The 27435-nt window shown below is 30.5% G+C and overlaps 7 protein-coding genes across 9 annotated transcripts; 4 read left to right on the top strand and 3 right to left on the bottom strand.

Annotated features, from left to right (window-relative positions):
• Positions 1-391: 391 nt before the first annotated feature.
• On the bottom strand, positions 392-4384 carry LOC107187626 (U3 small nucleolar RNA-associated protein 14 homolog A). Its single transcript, XM_015575768.1, is given in 7 exon segments — positions 392-470; positions 566-1035; positions 1116-2309; positions 2543-2794; positions 2871-3170; positions 3257-3473; positions 4173-4384. Coding segments are annotated over 7 exon segments (2679 nt in total). The 5' UTR covers positions 4340-4384.
• Positions 4385-4673: 289 nt separating this feature from the next.
• On the top strand, positions 4674-5797 carry LOC107187755 (tail-anchored protein insertion receptor WRB-like). Its single transcript, XM_015575920.1, has 4 exons — positions 4674-4742; positions 4811-4976; positions 5317-5384; positions 5466-5797. Exons 1-4 carry the CDS (start codon positions 4674-4676, stop codon positions 5655-5657), a joined length of 495 nt encoding a protein of 164 aa, XP_015431406.1. The 3' UTR covers positions 5658-5797.
• A 2023-nt stretch (positions 5798-7820) lies between these two features.
• LOC107187707 (coiled-coil domain-containing protein 6) lies at positions 7821-11940 on the bottom strand. 2 transcript variants are annotated; one of them, XM_015575858.1, is made up of 6 exons: positions 11631-11940; positions 10021-10561; positions 8989-9124; positions 8790-8917; positions 8611-8705; positions 7821-7976 (listed from the first exon to the last, which is right to left on the bottom strand). In XM_015575858.1, exons 1-6 carry the CDS (start codon positions 11850-11852, stop codon positions 7821-7823), a joined length of 1278 nt encoding a protein of 425 aa, XP_015431344.1. In that variant the 5' UTR covers positions 11853-11940. The 2 variants fall into 2 exon arrangements, with proteins under 2 accessions (XP_015431344.1, XP_015431345.1); XM_015575859.1 differs by having other exon boundaries at positions 7821-7973.
• Positions 11941-12554: 614 nt separating this feature from the next.
• LOC107187708 (nuclear nucleic acid-binding protein C1D-like) lies at positions 12555-13437 on the top strand. The gene is made up of 2 exons (XM_015575860.1): positions 12555-12935; positions 13209-13437. The coding sequence occupies exons 1-2, from the start codon at positions 12722-12724 to the stop codon at positions 13427-13429; spliced, it is 435 nt and encodes a 144-aa protein (XP_015431346.1). The 5' UTR covers positions 12555-12721; the 3' UTR covers positions 13430-13437.
• A 434-nt stretch (positions 13438-13871) lies between these two features.
• LOC107187625 lies at positions 13872-14587 on the top strand. The gene is made up of 2 exons (XM_015575767.1): positions 13872-14028; positions 14167-14587. The coding sequence occupies exons 1-2, from the start codon at positions 13892-13894 to the stop codon at positions 14585-14587; spliced, it is 558 nt and encodes a 185-aa protein (XP_015431253.1). The 5' UTR covers positions 13872-13891.
• Positions 14588-15762: 1175 nt separating this feature from the next.
• LOC107187682 (bifunctional 3'-phosphoadenosine 5'-phosphosulfate synthase) lies at positions 15763-19157 on the top strand. The gene is made up of 6 exons (XM_015575824.1): positions 15763-15907; positions 16478-17281; positions 17395-17829; positions 17913-18122; positions 18325-18607; positions 19063-19157. Exons 1-6 carry the CDS (start codon positions 15863-15865, stop codon positions 19155-19157), a joined length of 1872 nt encoding a protein of 623 aa, XP_015431310.1. The 5' UTR covers positions 15763-15862.
• Positions 19158-20784: 1627 nt separating this feature from the next.
• On the bottom strand, positions 20785-25772 carry LOC107187695. 2 transcript variants are annotated; one of them, XM_015575846.1, is made up of 4 exons: positions 25717-25744; positions 25515-25606; positions 21233-25307; positions 20785-21162 (listed from the first exon to the last, which is right to left on the bottom strand). In XM_015575846.1, the coding sequence occupies exons 3-4, from the start codon at positions 25238-25240 to the stop codon at positions 20869-20871; spliced, it is 4302 nt and encodes a 1433-aa protein (XP_015431332.1). In that variant the 5' UTR covers positions 25241-25307; positions 25515-25606; positions 25717-25744; the 3' UTR covers positions 20785-20868. The 2 variants fall into 2 exon arrangements, with proteins under 2 accessions (XP_015431332.1, XP_015431331.1); XM_015575845.1 differs by having other exon boundaries at positions 25515-25772.
• Between the last annotated feature and the right edge of the window lie 1663 nt (positions 25773-27435).

Below are 27435 nucleotides of genomic sequence, written 5' to 3'. Positions count from 1 at the left end.
TACCTCTCCGCCAATCAGAAACCTCGCGTGACGCGTGCGCGCTTTAACTAATTATTTTCGAAATTAAATTATTCATGTAATTTCCCCAGTAAGATAACTGCATTTGAAAATAGAAGAAATCTCGTTATCCGTGTTATAAAAATTATACCGTTTAAACGTAACCAAACAATAAGATACATATATTTGGGACGAAACAGTTGGATAGTTGTGATCATTCTTTTTAACTACTGTATAGTACATGTGCATACTTTAATGTTTAACTTATCTTCATAAGAAAACATACGTTTTTATAATTGTTTCATATGTATCGAATGATTATAAATATTTATAAATTAATGTAGGTTATGGCAAGATAAAACGAAAAATTGTAGTTACCTATAAAAAAGTGTCTTTATAATGTTCTGCTACTATCAGGATAAACTGCTAAATTTAACATTACAAATACTTTATGAAATATGACGGCACTACAACTAAGTAACAAACAGGAATCACACACATTATTCATACTGCAACTCGAAAATGAGTTAAAAAATTTTATATTACAAAACAGTTTTGGTACAGATACATTCTATTAGGAGGTCTCCTATGTTATTTTATCTTTTTCTTTTTAATTATTTTACTCCTTCCCTTAGCACTAAATTTCTGAGGTTTCTTTTCGATTGTTTTCACCAAAACATCGTCTGTCATGGGTTCAATAACTTTGCCCATACTCGTCTTAACGGTAGGCTCGATCATTTTTCTGTGGGCATTTTCGGGTACAAAGTTTCTTCCGAGCGGCATTCTAACACTAGCTTCGTAGTCCTTAACACTCGTAAATGGATATGGTAGTTCATTGACTTGATGTTGCTTTATATTAGCATTATCATCTTCAAATATTATTACATCTCCTTTATTCTCATCTTTGCGGGGTAAATCCTTGGGGAACTTTAATATGAAACGTCTTTTACGGCGTTTCGATACTTTTATGTTTTTCCCACCCCAATTACCCCAGCCTGGTAAGGTTAAATCGATATCCTTAGGTTGAGATTTTTTCACCTGCAAATAGTTTTTTTGTATTATATTTCAAATAAATGAATTAACAAACTGATTTGTAAAACGAATATGTTTCAACGTACCTCCTCCTCTTTTTCTTTCCTGAACTCTTCTACAACATCATCATCAGCAAATGCTTCGCTGATTACGTTATGCTTTTCATCCTCATTTTCACTATCATCCAAGGCATCGTCATCTCCTGTTATGTCAGCTGGTAGATCTGTATGCAGTTGTTTGGGTTTTACATTTATATACTTACTAGGGTCTATTTCTTTTTCAGATGCATTCAGTTTCTGTGCACGTGCATCTGGTTTATTTACAGATAAACTACTACTGTATTCTATATTTTTAGCGTTTTCTGATACAGTGTCTGTTTCCATATCATTTTCATTGAGGCTCTCGTGTAAAGATGAGTCTATGACTGGTCTTTGATTTTTAACTTGCATTTCAAGTCCATCGAAGTTATCTTCCTCCGATTTATTATCATTTTTATTTTTCTGTTTCTTGGGTACCTTATTGTAGTTTTCTGTAATGTTTCGAAGTTTTGAATTCACTCGATCTTGCAGTTTCTCTTCCATGGCATTAAAGATTTTACTTATTTTTTCTTTATTTGATACAGTAGACGTAAAATCAAATTTATGTTGTACATGATCATGTTCCACAGATTCTACATTCCAAGAAGAAGTAGCGGTAATCTTGTTTGAACATTTTTTTTGAAATCTAGCTTTTTTAATCAACTGTTTATTATCCTCCGATACTTTTCTTTTTGAAACTTTATTAGACGAAATATGTGTTTTATTTTCGTTGTTAGGCTTTACTATTTTTGTATCCTCTATGCCGCTTTGAATTTTAGACGACTCCGTATTACAATTAATATTTTCATCTGCAAAGAAAAAAAAGTCATTAATAAAATTCGTAATTTCTATTGAATACGTATGCTATTTTCGTAAAATACCTTCACTAATAGGAACAGTCTTCAAATTTCCTGTAGACATTTGTTCTTGTTGATTTTCACTATTATTTTTCTTATTTACACTCGTTTGCTGGCTTTGTAATTGAGCATTTTGTTCGTCCCAATATTTACGGTAACTCTTAATAAAATTATCTACTTCCGACTCAGTTTTATCATTATTCACCCATGGATTTTCTGCATCTGCAGTTGGAGGCAGCACAGGTGAGCTATTGTTTTCATCCTCTTCGTCGCTATCGTCTGCTTTTTTTAATTTTTGTGTTAATTCGCGTCCAACTGATAACTGTTGTGCCAGTTCTTGTCGAGTCTAATGGAAGAATTATAATGACAATTACATATATTATAGTTGTATTTATTAGTATAACAATGATTACAGTGAGAAATATTCATTAACGAAAAGAATTACCTTTCATTCTAACAAAAATGAACATAAACAATACATCACAGGGAGTGTTCAAGAACGTTTTTCTTGCACGAAAAAAAGTATTCCAAGACTTGTTTTTTAACTCAAATAATAATAACACAACGTAATGTACTTACTTCCTTATCGTATTTCGCCCGAACTTGTTTAGATTGTGCCCATTTTCCTGTATTTTTATGTCTCAACGACATTCGTTCTTCTGCTCTGGCCTTATCCAGTTGTTCAAGCTTTTCTAATGCAGCTTCTGGATTAGATTTTTTCAATTCATCGAATTCTTTCAATTGTAATTTAATTTTTTCTTTCCTCTGAACACGATGAAACTTTTTACTCTTAATCTTATTTTGACGACGAGACTTAGCTTCCCTGTAAGACTAAAAGTAAATAGCATTAAAAGGAGAGACAGTGCATAATAATATTACCCAAATACTTTCATTTCTCAATACATACTTGTTGTGCCCTTATTTTTGCAGTCTCTTTCCTTTTCATAATAATTTCTTTCATTGTCAATGAGAAGTCATCGTCCTTTTCCTTAATATTCTCTTTTTGCGGTTCTAATGCAGCAAGTTTTTTTTCAAGTTCCGACTGAAGTCTGAATTTTCCAACAAATTCTTTAGATGGTTCCAATCTCATCGACGACGACTGATTCAAAGGAAAATGTAGGGATCCTGCTGTTCTGTTTCTTGTTATTACAGCATTCCATTTTTTTAATTCCTTCTTTGTATTTTCAAATCCGACCACCCTTTTTATCTAAACAGTATATAATACATATACCTTGATGGAATGTATCTAACATTTGTGTACAACTTATTCCATTTGTATAACAGATATCTTACTCTATCCGCAGCAGGCTTTTCCAAAGGTTTTTTTAGAACGTTTACTTTCTTCCTTGCAGATTGTAAAGTCCTAGCAATTTCGAGGTGATGACCTTTCTTGCCTAATACATTTGCCAAATCCTGTACACGTACTGTGTCGGTATCGGATACCCCACTCTTTACTAAATGAAATTCTGATACTTCTAAAGTCGGTTCACTTCTTTCTGCTCTCTTTACTCTGAAGAAAATAATATTATCTCAAAAACCTATATTAAAAAAATGTTATTAAATTATACAAAAGCATTTCATTAATCACATTAATGGGAAGTTATCAAACAAAAATCCATATTAAAAAAATATTTAATGAATAATATGAAAACACGAAGCCTTAAATATTTGGAACCCTTTATTTTTGTGAAGGTATAGATATAATGGTAATAAACTCATTATATTTTAAAGGCAAAAACTTCCACTGAATACATATATATACATATATATGTAATATGTTGTTTTTATATTATTTACATTATGCACTACTATTTAACCAATAATATTCTTAGTAATATTTTTATAATTAGGGACAAAAATGCGTAAATTAGTAAGTAACAATGTACAGGAAGACTTTACTAAATTAATTTATATCGATTAAATTGCTCCTTTAATTGCCTTTAGAACGAATTAATTCAAAATATCCTGAAAATAGTACCGAAGTAGAAACACCGAAAAAATACCGGTGAATATATATATTCAGTGTCGGTATTTTCATATACTGATATAAAGGTACAATGGCATTTTCACATTTCCATTTCTATACGGGTCGCTAAGATGTAACTGAAAAATACCGATATAATATCAATACTTTATATTTTGGCATGAGTCTCTAATTAAACGTAAAGGTTATGCAGTGTAAATTTCCTTATGTTGTAATCGAACTTACCTTTGGCCCTTATCAAGTTGTGAAACAGCTTCAAGAAGCTTGGAATGAGATTCCGAAACCTCTTGATCTGTATCGTCTAAAAATTCTGAATCACTCATTGCTGTATCTTTTTGGTTAAAATACAATATGCATTCCAATTCCCGTGAAACAAGATAAAAATCAATCATTAAAGGAGTAAAGATCGTAGAGGGATGATGATGCTATTATTTGTACGCGGCTATAATAGCGCCCCATTATTGCACTAGAGAAAAAGACAAACCTAAACTAAATTTATTCCCTAGTATAATTATTTTGCTATCTGTTATATATGTATGTTTTCATACGTGATTCGGTTAGCCTGGGTTAGCCGAAGCAGCCGACAGCCGATGTAATTTTATACAACGTAACCTTCAGATTATTTTTTTAAGTAATATCGAAAAATATTTGGTTTTTCTTATATTTCCAATATTATTACAGTAAAACAATTGTACAATGTGAGAATTATTTTACAAAAAATATAAAATGAATTTACTTGTAATATCAACTGTAAGTTGTTTTTTGGAATATATTGTTCCAATTTTAATTAAGTATGTAAGTATCACAATATTCATACTTGAAACTGTTTGTCACATTTCATAAAATTAACATTTTAATTACAGGTCACATCCCGTTTGTACACAGTAACAAAATATGATATGGAACTACGTAAAGACTTGATGAACCTAAAACAAGAAATGGTTGGGATTTCAATAGTTGATGAATTTTCAAGATTTGCAAAACTTCAACGTAAATGCAATAAAATTGAGGGCATTTTAAAAGAAACAGGTATAACCATTACATGACAGCAATTGAATGAAAAAAAAAACCTTTAATTGACAATATTTTCATTTGTATAATTGTGATCACGCTAATTATAAATGAATTAATAAATAAAGTATTTTTAATGTTTCAACATGTTGCTCTTTATATTACTTTATTCATTGCTTTAAATAATAAAAAAGTAATGGGAACGTGGTCTTTAATCAGAACATTTACTTTATATGTTTTACATTACTATTGATTTCTTAAACTAATCTAACTAAAGTCCATAAAAAAACTGAATATCAAACCAATTATATAATTTGTTTTACAAAAAATTAACCAAAGAACGTTATTTTTCTTCCAGCAAACAAACGATTAACTTCTCAAATGAAGGTACAGTTGTTTGTAAGATATGGTTTCCACCTATTAAATGTAGGTATTTATTTTTTTTTCTATTTATCTTTTAAATAACTACGACATCCAATAATTCAGTAATTTTTAATTTTTTTTTAGGGTTTACTGCTACTGGTTTTGTCATATATTTACAGAAGTACACCAGTAATAGTATTTCCAAAAGGTATGCTATGGCCAATACACAATTTACTAAGTTGGCCATGCTATCAAGAAGATTCAATTTCTTTGATTATGTGGATTATAATTGCTAGATTAGTTGTATCTGCATGTAAAAAAATTGACATAACGTGATACTAATTATTTCCCATTAAATCGTTTGTGAAGATTGAAATAAAAGTTTTCTTTGGAAGGATTTCAGTGAACTGATACGCTCTCTCAAAGCATATTTACTAGAATAAACTTGGTTTTCAACTGCCAATAGATAAATGACACAGAACTTTGAAATTGTACATAAAATTACTTTCTTCAAAATAGGATATGCAAATAATTATACATATACTTGCTGTACATAGTGCAGTTTCTTAAATATTTAAAAATACCTCATTACGCTTAAGTCATTTTTTTAAATAAGGATAATAATGAATTTTTGGATATAATAGCAAAAAAGTGACTGTATTTCGTAAAAGCTTGATTAAAGTACATAATACATAATAGTGAAATATATTTGCATATAATTATTGATAAGTAATAATTTTATGTTTTAACAAAACATTCTTATATATGACAATTGATACATCTATATCATTCTATATAACGTAGCAAACAATGTCTTATTCACGTGTAGAGTATTCATGAAACATCTATTTTATAAAGCTTAAAAAAAAATCGATAAATTTCGTAGTTAATTCATTATCTTATGTAAATATTTACCTTACTGTTTAATTTAGTTTGTCTGTTACATCAGTTTTGTTTTTTTTTTCTTTTTTTTTTGTTAATGCGTTATAATTTGATATTGCGACACATATGATACCCAAATATTACACGTATAAATTGTAGTATAGGAAATTCTATAATGTAGAAACTGACATTACTCCGTTGCAACAAAATGAAAACTCAACTATTAGTCTTTTATTTTGCTACTGGACAAGAAACCAGAATGTTGTCCGTAACACATCTTTCGTAATAATTAATTGAGAGTCACAATTTTAGCAGCTTTGAGCACCAATATTGAATAATAATGTTCAAATTATTATAAAATATAGCACAAGATCATTATGGTTTACTTTATCACATTCGTATAAATATCGACCGAACATATTCTGTACATGACACATGTTACAAAACAGCAATAAAGGTGCAACTAAAAATAAGTCACAGATTTTATTTTCAAATGAAACATTGTAAATTAGAAAAAACGGACCCCCCCTCCTTTTAAAATGAAAATAGATATTGTTCATGAACCGAAACCACATAATGGACATATTTATAGCACTGTTATGAAACAATGAAATATTTAAAAGTAAGCAAATTAATGTTAAAGGATTAATGTAGCTATTCTTTTAAACGTTCAGTATATCAGCACATAAATGCAACAATGTCATGTAAAAACTTTGTTAACTTCAATGTTAGTTATGTTGAACTCAAAACATAGGGTACAAATACTTATCTATACTAATAGTCACGTTATGTGATTGTATAAAAAAATATTAAAGCAATAGCGAATAAAGTACTAAAATAATAAAGAATATTTCTGTTAAAGACGATAACATTTTGAAATTTCTATTTTTGTTTTGTTAATAGTTCTATTTTTTTTTAATCACAATCGTATATTTAATTTGAAGGTATATTATCATTTAAGTATACTCTCGCTCTTCTAGTTTCATTATAAATAGTATACAAAATTGTGATAATCGAACGCATGCAAGATTGTGCCATTATTCTTTATATTATGTCGTATGATCATACTACAAAGAATAATATAAAAATGAAAATTACTTGAATTTAAATAAGTTACATAATTACGATTATAGAAATATTTTGTCTTATCACTTCATCTAAGTACTAAACTTAGAAAATATATTTTTTTTTCTCGCTATATCAAACACCAAAAAGAAGACGAGTATTCATAATCAATAATGAAACGCAATGGAAATTAGAAGAGCAAGACTAATGAAATCTCCCTCTCCCCACAATTTTTTACTTTATTAGGCTATTTCGAAGCAGATCGGAAATTTATAAGTGGTTTGTTAGCTATTATTTTTTTTTTTTTTTCATAAATACTGCTTTGTATCACGTTACTATGAGAAATATCTAAGCAATTCAATACGAAATAAAGAAAAATTTGTAGTATACCAATTAAAATATTAAAAAGTGCAATATTTCTTTTTTTTTCTTTTTTTTTTTAAACAACTCTTGTAGTATGTTATACAATCACATAGTACAAATGCATCAACAAAAGAAGTACTTTATATGAATACATGATGAAATGTTTGTTGTCAGTGATACTCAACTGACTTATGTTTTAGCGATATCCATTGGTGATCCGCCAGTTGTATTTGTAGTCGCGTTAGCGATTGGTGGACCACCAGGACTTACAATGGTCGGTGGAATTGCAGGTTTAACAAATCTATCTGATGTGCGTCTATTCGATGGCGTTACCACGTGACCCTGCTTAGATAGGGCAAGACATTAGGAATAAATACATGTGTAAAATGTTTTTTTTATAATGTAATTCTTAAAATATACTAAAAATATACTTTAAAAATACTCAAAATACAACATAAATTTAAAACTGTCAGAAACATCGGATCGGAATCTACAAGAAAATAGTACAGACTCCTCTCGATTATCGTCTGGCTTGTCCTACACGATTATTGTCCAGGTGTTATCCCTACCACTAGGGGGGGGGGTGCAAATCTGTCAAGCGCATACTTTGTCGCCGAGGCTCGAATTTCGGGCAAAAAACAAATTTACGAGGGTCTTTTACGAAGAATTTCTCCTTATAAGATTATTGTCCCGGCACGGTCCCGAGTTCGGGACGATAATCGAGGAGTCTGTACTTCGATATTTTATTAGAATTGCAACTGACTTTATAAAAATTTCAATTGACAAATTAATTAGAAATAAAGCGCATATCTGAAATTCTTTTATTTTTTTTTTTAAACGAATTTACGTTTGAAAGATTGAGTTTAAAATGTTAAACAATTTCTTCTATTCTTTTAACTCCAATTAACTGGTGTCATTTAAACGATTGAATATATTAATTATGGTATATTATATAATAATTATGGTAAATGCAACTTACCGTAGAAGGCGGCGATGAACTGGCAAATGGAATTGCAGTGGGTTGACCACAAGCATAACATCGATTTGTGTTAAATCCTTCTCTGGTGGATGAACCTGTAAAGAATCGATGTTAATACCAATACTAAAATACGCATTTATCTAATATTTGGAAAAAATAAAAAGCATTACGATGTTTACCTGGACTTAATGGTCTAGAGGAACTAGGTGAAGGATTATACGGCACAGGGCTGGAAACAGTACGATTTCTTATATTTCCACCAGACATCACAATTTCATTATAATGCCGTTCTTCTTCCATTTCCAAACTAGTAAATAAATCAAGTTTAAATCCAAACTAAAATAGGCTGTACAATTTATAGAGTACAATTATAATTACCTGGATTCTGATTCTGAAAGATGTCTGCATAGAGCTTCACGACGTTCCACTTCCAACTGTAATTTTCTCTGAAGTCTTAAATTTTCTTCACGAATTTGTTTCTCTTCGTTCACATATCGTTGCATCTTCTCTGTGTCTAATGTAAATAATATGTGAACGTATTAAACAATTTTAGGTGATAATCAGAGATTAAAAGCAGTTAGAAATATCGGTTCCAGTTCTCAAAACAGTTATGAAGACCCGAAATGATGTTATAATTATTACGGGTAAAAAAGGTTCTGGCTTATACAGATTCCTATCTGTTATTGTAACGGTTCAACATGATGATTAGATCGGTTCTATGATTATATCTTCCAGTTTGGTTTTTTCTACACGAAGTATAAGAACGGATACTCACCTTCACGTGTCAGTTTGATTTATTCCAGATAGAAATGGTCGAAAGACTCAGAAACTTGAGAGTCTTAAGGATCGCTTTTTGTTTGTTCGTAATTTAATACGTTTCTTTATAACTGAGCCTTTTGACCATTAACAATTATAGCTAGACTGCGAATTTGTATGCAAAATAACATTTTATAAAGTAATTCAGAAAGATAAGAACAAAAACAGAAACTTCTTTCTTCCCTTAAACATCTTATTAAGTTAAAAATGAAGTAGAAAACTCGTTGCATCTAATGGAAGTTTCGTTTCTTATGGTATTTCAAAAAGCCCTGTAGGCTATAAATGCATAAAATCTGCTGTCTAGTTATAGCATAATTGTTTCAGTCAGAACCTTTATATTATATAACAGTTATTTTCGTTTCAACCCCTGATGGTAGTAATTATTAATTTTGAATTAAGTAAAAAATTCTGCAGTATTTATAATGCATACTAAATTATATCTCTCGCAAAAACTTCTTATTATTGAGGAATTTTAATAAATGTAGTATATCAGACGAAATGTAAAAGATAAATAAATATTTGCAACTTATTAGTACTTAAAAAAATTTAACTCGAATCTTTACATCCGTATTATAATACAAAAGAAATTCTTACGTTCTTGTTGTGAAATGAGCAATGTATGTCTCAGTCTGGCCACTTCGCTTCTTAATGTTTGAATATGTGTACTTAAACTAGTAGCAGTATCGCCGTTATTAATTTCTCGTGGAGAAGTGGGATCTGATATAGGCTGATCCAATTTTATCTGAAGCATTCTTTTTTCTGCTTCCAACTTGTCCATTCTTTTCCATAATTTATTTACTAATGCTTCTTGTTCTTGTTCCAGGGTGTTTTCGAGTTCAACTTTTTCTCTACGTAATTGCTCTAAATTACTTTGCTTTGCGAGTGTTTCAGCCTCGAGCTTTTCTATCTTTCTCATTAGTTTGTTGACAAGACATTCCTGTTCTTGTTCTAAAGTTTGTTCCAGACGACATTTTTCTTGACGCAATTGATTCAATTTTCTTGACAAATCATTTGTTAAACACTCCTCTTCCTGTTCATAATGATGCGCCAATGTTTCTTTTTCTTTCTTCAACGCTTGTATTTTTTTCAATAATGTATTACTTATAAATTCTTCTTCCTGTTCTGCTTTTGCTTGCTAGAATACAATTATAATCATATTACATAAGCAAATGAGAATTCTTTGAGTTTATATTTACAACAATTACAAAAAACAAAACCAACTTTCCAATTTGAAAAATGAATACTTTACAAACGCTAGTGTTAAACATTTACAGTATCAAAGGAATTACTTTTAAATTCAATAAAAATTCATTAATATTCCCTATTTAGAATTTAAAAAGAAGATTGTATATGTGAATAAGATGAACAGAAAATGTTTTTGTAATAGATTATACTAGTACTTTATATAATTATATTGTTGATTATGTAAATGTTACTTACATCATTGGTTATTTAAACAATTATAAATCCTTAACTAAATTTTTACATACTATTTATTAATGTTGTAGAAATTTGTAAACATATACTATTTCAATACGAAACTTTAATAAAAAAGAAAACAATTTCCTAAGAGAATCATTGGAAATAATGTGAAATTAATTTGTTTATACATTAAACAATGTTACATAATGAACCGTGTAATACATTTAAACTGACACATCAATAAATTATACCACACATATGTATTATTATATTGAATATAATTAGACACAACAAATTTTTGCATTTGCAAAGAAGATTAGTCAATTATTGCATAAAATCTGTCCACTAAATTCTATTTGACAAGTACATAGATTAAATTACTCTTTTTAAAACTGAATTTTTGTTTAATGTATATTTACTATGAAGCATAGTTATTGCGCCAGTCGAATGTGTAACAACAAAGATTACCCATATTGCATTCGATATTTGTTAAATGTCTTGTGCTTTTGTATTAGTTTCTCTTTAAGTAATAACTTTTTATAGATTCTCTATACAGTAACTTTAAAAAAAATATGAAAAATGAATCGAACATTATAGTGGATAGTTTTATGTCAGATGTACTTCTTTTGGTATTGAATACTATTTTCTCATTTATTGATAAAAATAATGAAACATACAAATATAGGAATGTTGAAATGCCTCGTATAAAATGAAACATGTGAAATCAGTTATTAAATTGATATCTTACGGATTTAGTTGGCAAAAACACACGGACAACTTACTATAATGACAGAAGCTTGACGAAGACCACGATTCTCCTCTTGTAACGCCTTTACTCTCAATTTATACGTTTCCAATTCGACTTTGAGAACACGGTTATGCTGTTGCAATGATTCGATTCTTTTTTGAAGTTGTTCTCTGGTTACGGGGGACGGTGGCATCATAATTGGTCCACCGTCGATCGAGCTGGAGTCGCTTTCAGATGCGCTATCACGGTCAGCCATTTTTCTCAGACAAGAATTTCTTTTAAAAGAAACCTGTTATTCCGTCCTTTTCATCGCACGTTCGAATAAAATCAGGTGGTATGTTTTTCCCTCGAGGCGTGAGTGTACGGTTTTTCGTTAGAACTTCATTACTTCGTGAGAAAAAACCGTAATATCATAGCATACTGCCGCACAACATGTGCTCTACCACAGAACGAATCAGCTGTTTGATTGCCACGATACACCCGAAAAGAAGATGTCAAAGTATATGTTAGAACCGCAGTTTCCTAGATTTTAAATGGCCTCCCGTTACTTTATATTTTTAATAAAAATGCATCTGTAATAAATAATGATAGGAATTAAAAATGTTTGAATGATTTGGAACTGCATAATTTTATAATAAACCTTATATGTTACGATTAATATAAATTTGTATAGAATATGTAATTTATAAAAGCAGGAATTAAATAAAAATTAATTTCCTTTATCAATGGATTTATCGTGTTACATATGGATCAATTGAAATTTTATTAAATTTCATTATTTCATTGAATTTTAGAAATTTACAATAGGATGGCAACTTTCTCCCTAGACTACTGGCATGCTGCTCTAGAAACCTTAATGCAGTGATGTCCAATTTGTCCAGCTGACGGACGATGGTGGGGGATTTTAGCCAGCTTATAGTTGCTGTTAGCTCATGTTAAGCTGTAAAGAGGCAATTGAGGTGAACTGAAGCAAACTTGGGCAAACTGGACTGAACTGGACGGCATTGTCATTGTTTTAAGGAATCCTTTGAGATTGTAATTCGATTGAAATCTGTGTTTGTAAAAGGTTATCCTTGGCCTGTAATATCGTATTCATTTGTATACGATAAATTAGAAAAAGCGAACATGGATGCGGATTTTGAAGAACTTTCACATGACACGGAACTTATTGCAAAAATGCAACAATTTCACAATGCAACGTTAAAAATTGAAGACACGATTAAACTTGCTACTAATACGGAAACGTATGAGAAACTTTCTAATCCTGATAAAATTAAATATAATTTGTTGATGTCTTACAGTCTGAACAGTATGTTTTGGATGTATTTACGTGCAGAAGGTAAGAACGTAATCTAAAATTTAGCCTGCAAATGTTTACACATTTATAATATATACATATATATATAACTCAGCATAGTAAAAAAATGTAATAATGCTTAATGAGTTTTTTCTCTGATTTAGAACCAGATAGAACAATTATATTTCTATTTGATTCCATTTTCGATAAATTTGTTCATAAATATTTATATTTGTATAAACATTGGCAGTTATTTTTATATATAAATTATATTAATTATCATTTAAATGTCTGTTGATTATACTTAACTATTAGGAATTGATCCACTAAAGCATAGTATAAAATCAGAAAATGTTCGTTTAAAGAAGACTATGACACGTGCAAAACAGATTGAAGAGAGGAATACCCTTATGCCGCGTGTAAACAAAGATGCAGCACAAAGATTTGTTAGAAATGGATTATGGGATGTGAGGAATAGAAAACGAAAACACGATGAAGTTGAAGATAAAAATGAATCTAACTCTACTAAAACTTGATTTAAACAATGCACAACCTTTTTAAAATATTGTGTCTGTACATACATGGTTGTATATGTATCAGTGTAGACACACTTAAGAAAAAATTATATAAGAAATTGTTTTTTTATTAACAGATTTGAAAAATTGGCAATAAACTCTTGCCAGAAGATAGTTATTTGAAAATTGAAGCCAATAAATTGCAAACTATTATTTTTTATTATTTTTCTGTATTTGATTTATATTCTTAAACAACAAGATGTTAAAATACCCCTAATATTAGTAGGTTACTATATAATTTGGAATATGTATCTTTTTCCTGCTAGGACACTTTTTACATTTGTTTACTTTTGCTCTGTAACCTTCCATGATTACAGTTCTTCAAAACAACAGTTACCATAAACGTAAAACATACGAAAATCATATTCTTAATCATTATAATAAGAGTTTCTTGCAACATATTTATCTACTTTGAATAAAACAATGGATACTAAATATCAAGCAATTATAACAAAAAAAAGTGTGAAGAAAATTTCATCGTGTTCATCTTTGCAAAGTACTCAGGCTGTCTGTGGGATACAAAATATTCCTTGTTCATCTAAATCTGCTCAGATGGATCAGTAAGTTTCATTATATATGTGCAGTTTATAAAAAGTCTAAGTTTCGTTTTAATCAGATAAGTGTTTCTTATGATACAGAATCTGAAACAATTTCCTATGTAAGTAAACTATATTTTTAAACCCAAAATTTTATTATAGGATGAACAAATGGTTTCAAAATTTAAGGATACAAGAACATAGAGATTATAATGGAGAACAGGATGAATACCTTGCTGGATATATTAACAGTGTTATTGAAACAATTAATACAGTACTTGTAAAACCATTTTCCTCAGATGTTCTTTTATACTTTGGTACTCCATTGTTTTTAAATTGTATGAATTTTAAAAATTCTAAAACAAGATGTGTATTTCTGGGCTATATAGATGATATATTCGGATCTGTTGGGGAACCTATGTATTCCATAACTGTGAAATGTGATCCAAGAAACGTGTTGAATATTAATGCTAAAGTATATTATCTTCCAAACAATCCAAGGACCTTACATATGTATGTTGAACATACAGTGGATGAAGTATCTAATAAAGAAAAATACAGCATTAGAACAAGAAATTTCTAAAAAATGTGTAAAACAATTTGTATTTTTAAAACTCTTATTTTTATCATCATTTTATTTATGAATAATGTTGCAATTTTTTAATTCTATTCCTAAAAATTATTATATCAACATGTAATATTTTGATTGTTTATACAAAATAAATGGTTACCTTCTACAAAAATGTATTATTGATTTGTATCATTTCTACCTGTTTGCTCTTACTCATTAGATTACAGATTTTATACAGTTTGCGTATGTCCAATTGTTTAGAACTTAGTATAGTAAAAAATTTAATGAAATTTTTACTTCAGTTATAACTCAAAACAATATTTAATAGAGTAAAAAAATCATATTTGATTCCAATTTGTAGAAATTGGTCCATAAAAATCTATGTGTGCAGAAACAACTACAGTCAATTGGAACAAATGCATAAATATCAGTAAGAAAAATGTTATAAATCAATAAAATACGAATTTAATGTTAATACATATTGTATTGTAGAATAGTGATGTATATATTTTACTGTTTACAATTTGTTAATACTCTAATATTTAAAAGTACACAAATTCTGTTAAAGTGTATAAATATATTTCGACAATTAAAATTTAAAAAACGGAAACATTTCGAAAATCTAATTTCAAAGTTAAGAATTTATGACATTTTTTTAACGTATGACAATTCTTCAAATAGAAAGAGAAAAAAGTGAAAAATTTCATTACGTTAAAATATAATTAATTTTTTATATCGTAACAATACTACATTGTATATTTTACGAAAATATATATAATTATGTGCATATTTTGCGGGATTTTATAAAACGAATAATCTTAAAATATTGTCAAATCAGCATATAAATAGTTATATTACGCTGACTCAGGAACGAATACATATGTATATTGTGGTTATTATAACTAGTGTGCCGTCTATTGAAGTGCTAGTATCTAATATCTAAATAGGTACATAGTATATCGTCTGTGATACGCGATACGTTAGTATCATATGCACATATTCCACATCCCACATTGTGCCACATTGTCTCGTGGGCACTCGTGGGAGTAGGTTGTGACAGGATATAACATTTATGAAAGTTTTCAATAACTTTTTTATTAATGACGACCGTTCAAAAACGTATATGTATTTACCGTGACATATACAGAATATGTTTTTTGATGTTCAAAAGATAATTATATCTGTCGTTAAACACAAGATGTATTAAGTTTTGATCTCATCCGTTTTGTTGCCACATATGCAAAAGTGTGTGTATATACATTGTACGAGGCCAAAGTTTAGACAATTATGTCAAACGAAATTATTGAAATTCCGAATAAACGAATAATGACGGTATGTATCATGAAAAATTATTTTCTATGGACACTTTATATAAACAATTTCATTTGAATATTGTTCAATTATGTTAAATATTTTAAGGTGACATGTCATTTTAAATGCATGACACAGGTGTAGAGTATATTATTTCCAGAGAATATATCATGAATTTGAATTACCTTGTATTTTTTGTTCGAAACATATGCTGTACAATATTCTTATTTAAATTTATGACTGAATAATGCATCGTAATTTTCTTATGTAAATGTATTACGTTCGATTTGTACGAAAAAATATAGAAAATGTGAATGCTGTTTTCTCAATTGGAACAAATTGATACCTAAATGTCATTTCATCTATATTACTGATTATCTTAAAGTTTACATAAACTATAGAAAATATTTCAACTAACATACTATTTATTTGTTAAAGAGTTCAATAATAGCCCAATATTCTTTGTGATAATTATTTTCTTTTAATTATCTTATACATAAAGATATTAATTTACCTATTTCTTGTCTATCTTATTAACAGATTTTTAAAAATTATAATAATGTTATAACACACAACAAAACTTTTCTTTAGACATGTACCAATGTGTCAGAGCAGGCACATCATGTATCAAGAGCAAAACGTGGACAAGCTGTCGGAAGTGTTAGAGGCTTTCGAGGGTGTACAGTTTGGTTAACAGGTCTTTCTGGAGCAGGAAAAACTTCTATAGCTTTTCAAGTCGAAGCTATTTTAGTTAATCATGGAATTGCAGCTTATGGACTTGATGGAGATAATGTAAGAAGTGGTTTAAACTGCAACCTTGGTTTCAGCAAAGAAGATAGGAAAGAAAATATAAGGAGAGTCGCAGAAGTAGCTAAATTATTTGCCGATAGCGGTCAAGTTTGTTTATGTAGTTTTGTATCACCATTTGAGGAAGACAGACAAATGGCACGACAAATTCATAAAATGTCAGATCTTCCATTTTTCGAGATTTTTGTAGATACACCTCTTAATGTGTGCGAAGCTAGGGACACAAAAGGATTGTACAAGAAAGCACGTCAAGGGGCTATTAAAGGCTTTACTGGAATAGATCAAATGTACGAGAGGCCATTAAATCCCGATTTAATAGTAACCACTGAAAACTGTACCCCAGAAGAATCAGCTGCGACCGTTATTGATCTTCTGGAGAAACAGTGTATTATTCCAATACTTCAAAAGTCCACAGTATCAATACGGGAGTTGTTCGTTCCAGACTCACGAATATCTTCTGTCAAAGAAGAAGCTTCTATGCTTCAAAGTTTAGAGATTAGTGAAATAGATGTACAATGGATCCAAGTTTTAGCAGAAGGTTGGGCCGCACCTCTCACAGGTTTTATGAGAGAAGATCAATACCTTCAGGTATACACAAAATAGGGGTTCAAAATATTTGTTAATTATGTATAAAAGTATTATAGAAAACCTAAAATAGTACTATGACTATAAGTATGAACATACTAAAATAATATTTTCAGGCTCAACATTTGAAATGTCTTGTTGAGGGTGATAAGGAAATTAATCAATCCATTCCAATAGTTCTTGCAATAAATACAGAGGACAAGGAACGTTTGGATGGGCTTTCAGCGTTTACATTGAAATATAAGAATAAGGCTCTTGGAATATTACGCAGGCCGGAGTTTTATATTCACAGAAAAGAAGAGAGATGTGGATGGCAATTTGGTACTAACAATTTAGGCCACCCGTATGTAAAAATGATTTATGAATCTGGAGATTGGTTGGTGGGCGGTGACATAGAGGTTCTTAGAAGAATTAGGTGGCACGATGGTTTGGATAAATATAGACTCACGCCAAATGAAATCCGGGCGAAATGTAAAAAAATGAAAGCTGACGCTGTGTTTGCATTTCAACTTAGAAATCCTATACATAATGGTCATGCGTTGTTAATGCAAGTACGTTGAATTACATTTTTATTGTTATGCGTATATTTTCATGATAATGCATTTCTACGTATACTCCAATTTTCAACTTGTAGGACACGAAAAAACGCTTATTAGAAGAAAGAGGATTTAAGAATCCTGTATTACTTTTACATCCGCTAGGTGGATGGACTAAGAACGATGATGTACCATTACATACAAGAATTCTTCAGCACGAAGCTGTACTTAGGGAAGGTGTATTAGACGCGAAATCTACGTTATTAGCAATTTTTCCAAGTCCAATGATGTATGCTGGACCAGTTGAGGTAAATTTTCTGATTGGTCGGGGTTTTTCGTTGATATCTCGTTAACAAAGCCTCGTATAGCATTTTTGCGAAGGAAAAACTTCTTCCAAATCGCCTCACGAGTGTCCCATTTCAGGGACCTGCAACATTTTTGTTACACCCTGTATAATCAAATTATATGTCGTTATTGTTTCTCTGTTTGGTCCGGTTTGTTCCGTATTAGGTACAGTGGCATGCAAAGGCCAGAATGAATGCAGGAGCTAACTTCTACATTGTTGGACGAGATCCAGCTGGGATACCACATCCTGATAAGAGTTTAGTTCCTGATGGGAATCTATATGATCCGACTCATGGAGCTCGAGTTCTTTCAATAGCCCGAGGTTTACAAAGTCTAGAAATTATACCGTTTAAAGTTGCGGCATATGATAAGAAACACAGAAGAATGTCTTTCTTTGATTCAGCACGGAAGGAAGACTTTGAGTTTATATCAGGAACAAAAATGCGTGGTATGTTTTTTGTACGTGTATACAGATACAGAGTGCTACTGAATAATATGTACCAGCGGGTACAAGGTGATTCCTTATGAAAAAATAAGAACAAAATATGTAAGAAAATTTTTTCATTTAAGACTTAGTTTTCAAGAAAATCGACTTTGAAAATTAATCCGTGTATTTACCACAGTAGTAAGTAGAAACGGAATGCAATGAACAGACGCGCCAGTCCAGTTCTATTCAACAATTTTCTCGAAAACTAAGCCTTAAATGAAAAAATTTTCTTTCATATTTTGTTCTTATCACTTCGTACCCGCTTGTACATGTTATTCGGCCGCACCCTGTATATATCAGTGGCATAATCTATATATTTCGCAAACTTTCAGAATCTAATCTTAATATTTCATATTAATAACATTTATTGTACTTATAGAAAATATGTTTTCTTATTTTGTAACGTTTTTTTCCAGGCTTAGCAAAAGCAGGTGAAAATCCACCTGACGGATTTATGTCGCCTAAAGCGTGGCTTGTTCTAGCAAAATACTATCGAAATTTAGAAAAGTAAAAAACTATTAAAAGAATATTGAACTAATAGTAACCACTTAAATGAAAATATTGAATAGAATAAAATAAATTTTACAACTGTTATAGGATAATAACCACGAAACTATTTTAAACTGATGCAATTTTAATATTGCCACACTCTTGTATATTTGTACATTTTTCTTGTACAGCACAGTGATTTCGATATTTATCTTTCTATTAGATAATGTATCTTTACACTCATTGTACAATGTATCTGTTAATTTTATTTTGTATAAATACAAAATCTAACTGTATTTTACATATACATTTTATATGAACATAAATAATAGCAACACAGAATTTAATAATGCGTATACATTTAAAGAAAATGTATATTTTCTTAATATACATAAATCACGTATGACTTTCATATGTAACCAATCAGCTTTAATATGTATAGTAAAGCATAATAATACTTTATAAAGTATCAAATAGAAAATGACATTCCAATTTCTTTTTATTGCCACAATAAAATACAGATATGTTTACAGATGAAAAAATGTAATAATATGAGAAAATAAATATAAATTAAAATGTTAAATTGCTTTGCAATAGAAAGAAAACTAAGATGTTAAAATGTGTAACTTATCGTAATGTGTTATAAATGGAAAATGTTCCTGTCATTTAAAATTTACATAATTATACAATATTCTATGAATAAATTGAATATGTGATAAGTTCACGAATGAAATATATTGTAAAAATTTTGAATTGTATAGTAATGAATTTGCAAATGATAACTAATTTTATAATAAGAATAGTATACATATACTTTTTTAAATTATTATTAACAGAAATATTTCTATTCCACTGTTATATAAAGAAATATTATACAGCAATGCAAACAATAAAAGTTATATGTATGTGATGTTTGAATTTGCATTTGCATACTCATTTTGTAATATATAAAATTCTGTAATGTATCTTTAATGTAGAAAGTTCAAAGTAAACTGTATGTTATATGAACAATATATTACATAAAAAACACTGAAAATACCAAAACTGTATTGGATATTTTTCACTTAGTTTACTATAATTTACAACTATAAAATGCATAATCTCTACAGCAGACAGAAACATAAATATTGACCATGCTTTAGCCACATATTAAACGAAAAATACTCATTAAAGAAACGAAAGTAATTACCTAATTTTAAAAAATGAACAATATATTTTGTAAGTAGACACATGGTTATGAATAATGTCAATTTTTATTAATGCCATGAAACTTATGTATGCATTATCAAGTAAAATATTTCTTCATTCTTCATAGATTTGTACAAAATACTTTATAATTGTAGTATAGTTACTTTTATTTATCATTTACGACTAAACGAAAATGTTGTATTGAAAAGCATTATTAAGATAAAACATTTCTACCATTATTTTTACAATCTTTCACTTTGTCTTAATATGTATTTTAATACGACATAATTATTAAAAAAAACTTCTGCTTTAATAGCAGAATACCATCTCGACACATTTTGGGTACATATTTAATATCCTTAGTAATTGAAACCTACGTATAGACGAAGGAAATATACTTTTTAGAATATCTGCAATTTCAGTTATAGGAATGTGACTTAGTCCCTACTTATTTACCCCGATTAAAAACTGTGTTTAAGCTTTAATTACCACAATAAAAGTTCTTTTTACAAGGAATATCGCAAATAAAAAATGCGATATTAAATTCAATTATTATACATAATTGATGCTGTGGCTAAATTAACCTCAGTGTTGGTGTCAGACAAATCAGGCAAGGACAACATAACTGGGATCACTTGTATTTTTCCTGAATCATCTTCTTGTTGCAAATGAACCACAGCACCTGACTGTAGTATTTCATTTGTCATGATTTCATCTCCCATTATTTCTGCGGATTCGATATTATCTGCAGTCACTTCTTCCGTATAAACAGTAGTATCTTCCATATTCATTATAACTTCGGCTGCATCTGAAGCTTCTCTGGACGTCTCTTCGTACTCCTAACACAAGACGACAGGAATAAATTAAGAAGAAAAGAATTATTGCAAAACAGTACTGAACTGTATTTACCTGTTCGTACACTTGTTCGTATTCTTCTGTTATTTCTTGTTCTTCAAACTTAACTATCTCTTCTTCTTTAAAATGTTGATCCGACTGTTCTTCGTATTCTCCCTCGTGACTTTGAGGTTCTGTACTAGTTAAGCCTTCTTGCTCCTGATCAGAACAGGAAGAATCTTCTTGGACTTTAGGTTTAATATTTCGACCTGGCACTGTTCTTTTGAAACCTGACCCTCCTAAACTTTCGTGTCGTCTTTCATGTTTGTTCTTATCACCTAAGTATTTAAAACGTTGTCTACATACACTGCAAGAGTATGGTCGTTCGTTCGTATGTGTTCTTTCATGACAAACAAGAGCACTGACTTGCTTACATCTCCATGGACAGTATCTACACTGTAAAGGCCTCTCATCACTATGTCTATTCTGATGATGTTTAATCAATTGTATCTTTGTTTTTAAATTAAATCCACAAATTTCACAGGTGTATGGCCTTTCCTCGGAATGAGATATCATATGTGTTTTTAATCTAAGCTGATTCACAAATCTCTTCGGACAATGCGGACAGGGTAATGTTCCTTCTAATCTGTTATGCGTCACCATCATATGGTGTCTTAATCTAACCTCAGAAGTAAATGTCAGCTCGCAGTCCAAACACTTCATGGGATCTTTCTCCATGTGAGTGTTTTTAATGTGCGTTCTCAGAATCATTTCTGTTTTGAATGTCTTATTACAATGGTAACACGACACTCTTTTCTTGTCTGGCGTACCATCTACATCCTCTTTCACCATACCAGGAAGGGATTCGTTGTGTATATGAGACATATGCCATTCTAATGATCTGGTCGAAATCATCGATCTGTTACATATATGACACGTATACTGCCTGCCATCCTTATGAACTCGATTTCTATGTATAACAAGCGTCGAATGATTCGGAAACTTTTCGCCGCAGACTTGACACGAACATTCTTTCAATCCTCTGCTGTCAGTTTTTTCGTGAACTCTCATGTGCAATCTTAAGCCGTCACGTCTGTTGAAACCAACGCCACACGTGTCGCACCGATACTGACGTTGATCTTCGTGAATTCGTACATGTTGTTTCAAAGTTGAACTATTTTTAAACATTTTGTCACAGTGCGGACACTGAATGGTGTATGCCTTATGTGTATGCATGTGCTTCGAAAGACTATAAAATGGCACCAACTTGTGACAAACTGGACACTCTCGTTTATTGCCCACTGGTTGGTGTTTGCGTATCCTGTGATGTCGAAGACTTGCAGGATTCTTAAAATCCGCTCCACAATCTTCACACAAATAGGCTCTTAAGGTTGTGTGCACAGATTTCAGATGGAAACTAAGTTTCTGCTTGAAAGCGAATTTCTTAGGACACTTCGGGCATTCAAATATTTTTTCCCAACTCATGTGTTGTGTTTTCACGTGTTGATCTAATGTTCCTTGATGTTTAAATTTTTCACCACATACATCGCACAATTGCCCATACATAGTGTCGCAATGCTTCTGTTCGTGTTGCCGTTTTTTCCCCTTTGAATCTAATATCGTGTCGCAATATTTACACAATAATTTTTTTATACAGACCACATTGTGATTTCGTTTCGCTTTGTTTGTCGGAAACTCTTCCGAACAGTCCTCGCAAAAATGCATAATTTTATAATCGTGTATTTTCAAATGTTCCTCAAGTACGTCCTTAGAAGCAAATGTTTCTGGACAGTAATCGCATTCCAAGTAATGCTCTTCTGGAATATAATCGGCTGGTTGACTTTCATCTATTAAATCAGGCAAACTGTTTTTAAGCACAGCATTATTCCTATCCTCGTAAAGTGATATTATATCTTCATCTTTCAGCCTTGTAATGACAATTTTACGTTGTTTCAGGTAATCTTGAAAGTCTTGTAAATTTTTTTCTTTTTCCCCTAGAATTCTTGCTAACTTTTCAATATTTCCTTCTGTATACGATTCATCAAGTTCTTTTTGAAGAGACTCTTTCTTCTTCTTAGCTTCTTCCCACTTCAACTTCAGTTTTGCTAAACGCGCTAAATATTCTTCGGTATTTACATAAGTTTTTTCATTAAGCGGCTTTTCTTTTACAGGTTCTGCAGTTTCCGGAGTGTCATTTTCAATTTTTACAGTACTCACATTGGTATCATTATTATCCTTTTCAATTTGTATACTTACAATTGTTTCACTCTCTGCTGGGATAGAAGGCTTTTGATTCTCTGGAGTTGTTTCATTACGCTTCACGAAACGGGTTTGAGTTTCTTCGAATTTTAGAGGAAGCGAAATAGCATGACCTCCTAGTACCTTCTCTCGTTTCTTCTTGTACTCTTCTATTTGTTCTTCGATAATTTGCTCTCTTATTTCAGACTTTTTTGTCCGTTCTGGAAATAGATCCTTTTCTTTTGTAACTAATGTTTCATACCGCTTCAAGATTTTCTCCATGGGTTTGATATCAAAGCCTTTCTTTACCAAAAATTTATCTTCTTTTTTCAGTTCTAACGGCTTGTCCATTTTCTTCACTTTAACTAATAACAGTTCGTTTGGTTTAGAACCCTTAACAGTTACATACATGATACCATCTTCCTGTTTACTATTAATGTTCAAAGGATTGTGTAAATCTATTTTTTGTACTTTACCATCTTTATGACTCCCATTTTTGTCAGGGATATTAGACTGACAAGTATTCTCATCTGTTTCTTCGGTAGTTTCTTTCTTTGTTTGTAATAAAAGTCTTCGTTTTAATATGTTCGGTTGTTTCAAAGATTCTTTTGTACTGTCACTGTTACACATAGATTCAGATTTAGAAATGCTGTATGGTTCAGTAGTACAATTACCATTGTCTGTACTCTCTACTTTGATATATGCATTTAGCGCTGTATCATATTTGTACGTTGTTTGATTCAACTCTGTATTTCTCTTATCTGAAACTGAATTATTATCGCAAACAAGAACTGGCTGTAAACAGTGCTTGTCAGTACTTTCCTTTTGCTGAATATGTCTTCTTTTTGCACTTGGCATTTCTACATCTATATCATCATCAGACTCGGCAACATCAGAACTATCAGGTTGAAAAGGTGGATCATCCGGATCGAACTCTTCTATAGATTCATTGTCATCGCTATGTTGAACCGTTATATCTTCAAAAATTTCTATTTTAATATTATTATCTCTTTCTTCAACAATATCCATGGTATCAACTTTCGCCGACCACTTTTGATCTTCTTTCATCAAAGAAGTTGATGTCAATTTTTGCAGAGGCATTTGTTCATTGTGTTTTTTACTAGTTGATGGATCAATCTTACTGCGTTCTTCACATTTTTCTATCTGCACTTCTGAATTTTCAACTCTTGCTACAGACTGCACCTTATTTGTTTCTGTACTTTTTGTTTCTATGCTTCTTGTTTCTGTACTTTTTATTTCTGTATTTTTTGTTGCTGTATCTGTCAGAGAAATGTGAATAGATTTTAATTTAACTTCTGCTTTTTTAATTTGCATAAAAAACTTATAGCTCATTTTTAAGTCACAGATACAGTCCATGCACATTTGAGTTGATAAGCTATCATACGGATTTATTTCTTCTAAGTGCTTAATTTGTTGACTCAATCTCATTTGAATGCCTTTTTCACTAAAAATATCAACCAGGGGAAGCTTCAAACCTGCACAGGTCCTGCAGTACTTCTTTAATTCCTGTTTCATTTGCTCTGATATCACCAACTTCTTTTGTGCAGATATTTTATTGTGCAAAGAAATTTTTGTCAACTCGTTCAAGCTGTTAGCATCGTGAGCCAATAATTTTACACGTGGTGTTATTTTTTTCAATTCATTTATATCTTTAATTTGACCGAATGTTTCTTTGCTCGATACAGACACCGATTTATTCGGTTTACACAATGCTTTTGTATCATTGTCGGATACATTTGGAGTAGTATCCTTAACATGTTGAAAAGTATCTAATTTTACTTCGCTATAGTTATGATCTCTGTTATTTACTTCAATGTGCTGCATTTTTAATCCAGTAACTTAAATTTTTCGCATTGTATTTTCAACTTATAAAATATTCTACTTTCTAGTCCTAAATAACAAAAAAACAATAACATTAAACATAATAATTATCTGTAAATATGACATAAAAAATCAAAATAAAGAATTGACGTGAGAAACTAACGTGTTTCATTTTTTGACTTTTTTTTAAAGTGTTATCAATATTTGTAGATCACTGTTTAGAAATATAAATTTGCATATACATTGATGGTCTAATAATGAATAATATCTAATTTACCTTATCATTCAATGAGAAAGAAAATCACTGCTTTCTATGTTGGTTGTGCACGTTGTATTTACAATGGTTCCTAGCTTTTGTAACGCTTACTTCTACACCAAATTATTATATGTATTACATTCCATCAGTCCACGTTCAATAATTCACGCAAAACTGATAGAAATCATCAGTTTAAGTGTCTTTAATATTACACTATCCTTACTGTATCACATTCAAAGTCGTTACTTCAGTATCACCGATATCTTCAAGCTTCTCGAGTTTACGTTTTCAATCGTACAATAAGAAGTATCTTTGATTTCTTCCGTCAAAAACGATTGAAACTTTTTATTTTCTTTATAATACAAACATAATATTACGTTCTCGTAAACGCAGGTATTCATTTTTCATTCGAGATTGAGGTTAAGTAGATTTAATTGAGAGCTTCGTACGATTTCGCTCTCGAGCTCGATGTAAACGTGATCGGTGCGTGTTGCGGCAGTTTTTAAACTCGTTAATTATACCTTGCGATACTCATTATCGGGACGAGTAATAACATTATTCAAAAGTTTTTCCAAACTCTGGCTAACATAATTTCTTCCTAACGATATCCAGATGGCGCGTTCCAATGGCGCCTGTGGCGTATGTTATTTTCGACCTACGCAACGGGCATTCTACAATTCCGAAATTCATGACTAGCTTTCAATAGCCATAGAATATTTTTCGTACACGGTACTCCGTAACTGCGATTGTATTGTAAAGATCCGTCATAGATTACGATCCGAGAGATGTATCTTTGGGTAACGCAAATCAATTAAATCCTTACGCACTTCGAAGTGGGAATTCGTGCCACGTTCAACTGTCGTCTACTGAAATTCCTTTACCGAAGCGGTGACGTTGCTTTCTATTCGTAATGGCCGCGATCGTATTTCTAGAATCGAACGTAGTAGCGAATATTTGGAAAATATTTAATTTACTAACTACAATTTGTTTGGTGTTTCAAAATAAAATGCAATTAGGCATTTATAACAAGCAAGTAAAATACACTTTACGTTTATATTTATATAAATATTTTTTTTACATTGCTCCAGCTCAAATGCGCATGTGCACATATGGATGATTGTGTGCACGCAACCGCGAAAATTTCGATTGAAACTGAACAGAGTAAAAGCTTACAGCTGTACAGTTTCGAATCTAGTCTATTATCTTTTTAAATATTAACAGAGAAAATCGGCGCGTAACACGAATCGTGCAGGCCCCGTACAAATAATTTATCTTGTATTAATGAAATATTACGTTTTCTGAAATCTACTCCTATAGATCATTTTTACATACTATACTTATGAGGAATAAAACTTTCATTAATAAATGAGTCGAATTGTAAAATGTGTAAATTGTAAAAGTCTAATTTCTTATATATGTTAAAAATATTCATACCTTTAACTTTATAATTTAATTCATCGTATGATCTATTTTAAATTTTTAATACTTCAACAGTTAACTATGGAACAATAAAAATTTCTTTATATATAGAAGGCACAATTATTACTCCTATATTAATTTATCTCTTCCTATTTTAAAATCTTCTGTGTTTATATATTTATTTCAATACATATATTCATTAAAACCTACAAGATTTTAAACATATCAGCAAACACAATTTCATTTTTCATAAACTCCTTTATTTATAAAGCATGACATATATTTAAACAATAAGGGTATTTTATCACAAGAGCAGATTAACTTTATTTCATTATTTTTACATATGTTGCTATTTAAGAAAATCACAAACTTTTGGACAATGAGATCTTCATTTAATAAAAATATAAGGAACTGTACAGTAAATAGAAAAAATTTGTTAGACGAAACTAAAATTTTGTATGTATAATTCGACCCCACATTTACCCAAAAATAGTGATTTTTTTTTGTTATTGAGAGTATATTC

The sequence above is a fragment of the Dufourea novaeangliae genome, unplaced genomic scaffold (assembly GCF_001272555.1).
Source record: "Dufourea novaeangliae isolate 0120121106 unplaced genomic scaffold, ASM127255v1 scaffold101, whole genome shotgun sequence".
Taxonomy (NCBI): Eukaryota; Metazoa; Arthropoda; class Insecta; order Hymenoptera; family Halictidae; genus Dufourea; species Dufourea novaeangliae.
Note: the sequence above shows the minus strand (reverse complement) of the source record. Positions and strands in the feature narration are given on the sequence as shown.

What these genes read in the sequence shown, in the direction of transcription:
- LOC107187755 (XM_015575920.1), top strand. Translation starts at nt 4,674, where the DNA reads ATGAATTTACTTGTAATATCAACTGTAAGTTGTTTTTTGGAATATATT. An exon ending in TTCCAATTTTAATTAAGTAT is followed by an intron (nt 4,743 to 4,810) that starts GTAAGTATCACA and finishes TTTTAATTACAG; the next exon opens with GTCACATCCCGTTTGTACAC. An exon ending in GGGCATTTTAAAAGAAACAG is followed by an intron (nt 4,977 to 5,316) that starts GTATAACCATTA and finishes TTTTTCTTCCAG; the next exon opens with CAAACAAACGATTAACTTCT.
- LOC107187707 (XM_015575858.1), bottom strand. Translation starts at nt 11,852, where the DNA reads ATGGCTGACCGTGATAGCGCATCTGAAAGCGACTCCAGCTCGATCGAC. An exon ending in GCTCATTTCACAACAAGAAC is followed by an intron (nt 9,125 to 10,020) that starts GTAAGAATTTCT and finishes TATTTACATTAG; the next exon opens with ACACAGAGAAGATGCAACGA. An exon ending in CTCTAGACCATTAAGTCCAG is followed by an intron (nt 8,706 to 8,789) that starts GTAAACATCGTA and finishes GATTCTTTACAG; the next exon opens with GTTCATCCACCAGAGAAGGA.
- LOC107187708 (XM_015575860.1), top strand. Translation starts at nt 12,722, where the DNA reads ATGGATGCGGATTTTGAAGAACTTTCACATGACACGGAACTTATTGCA. An exon ending in GATGTATTTACGTGCAGAAG is followed by an intron (nt 12,936 to 13,208) that starts GTAAGAACGTAA and finishes CTTAACTATTAG; the next exon opens with GAATTGATCCACTAAAGCAT.
- LOC107187625 (XM_015575767.1), top strand. Translation starts at nt 13,892, where the DNA reads ATGGATACTAAATATCAAGCAATTATAACAAAAAAAAGTGTGAAGAAA. An exon ending in AAATCTGCTCAGATGGATCA is followed by an intron (nt 14,029 to 14,166) that starts GTAAGTTTCATT and finishes ATTTTATTATAG; the next exon opens with GATGAACAAATGGTTTCAAA.
- LOC107187682 (XM_015575824.1), top strand. Translation starts at nt 15,863, where the DNA reads ATGTCAAACGAAATTATTGAAATTCCGAATAAACGAATAATGACG. An exon ending in GAGAAGATCAATACCTTCAG is followed by an intron (nt 17,282 to 17,394) that starts GTATACACAAAA and finishes TAATATTTTCAG; the next exon opens with GCTCAACATTTGAAATGTCT. An exon ending in GTCATGCGTTGTTAATGCAA is followed by an intron (nt 17,830 to 17,912) that starts GTACGTTGAATT and finishes TTCAACTTGTAG; the next exon opens with GACACGAAAAAACGCTTATT.
- LOC107187695 (XM_015575845.1), bottom strand. Translation starts at nt 25,240, where the DNA reads ATGCAGCACATTGAAGTAAATAACAGAGATCATAACTATAGCGAAGTA. An exon ending in ACGAACAAGTGTACGAACAG is followed by an intron (nt 21,163 to 21,232) that starts GTAAATACAGTT and finishes GTCTTGTGTTAG; the next exon opens with GAGTACGAAGAGACGTCCAG.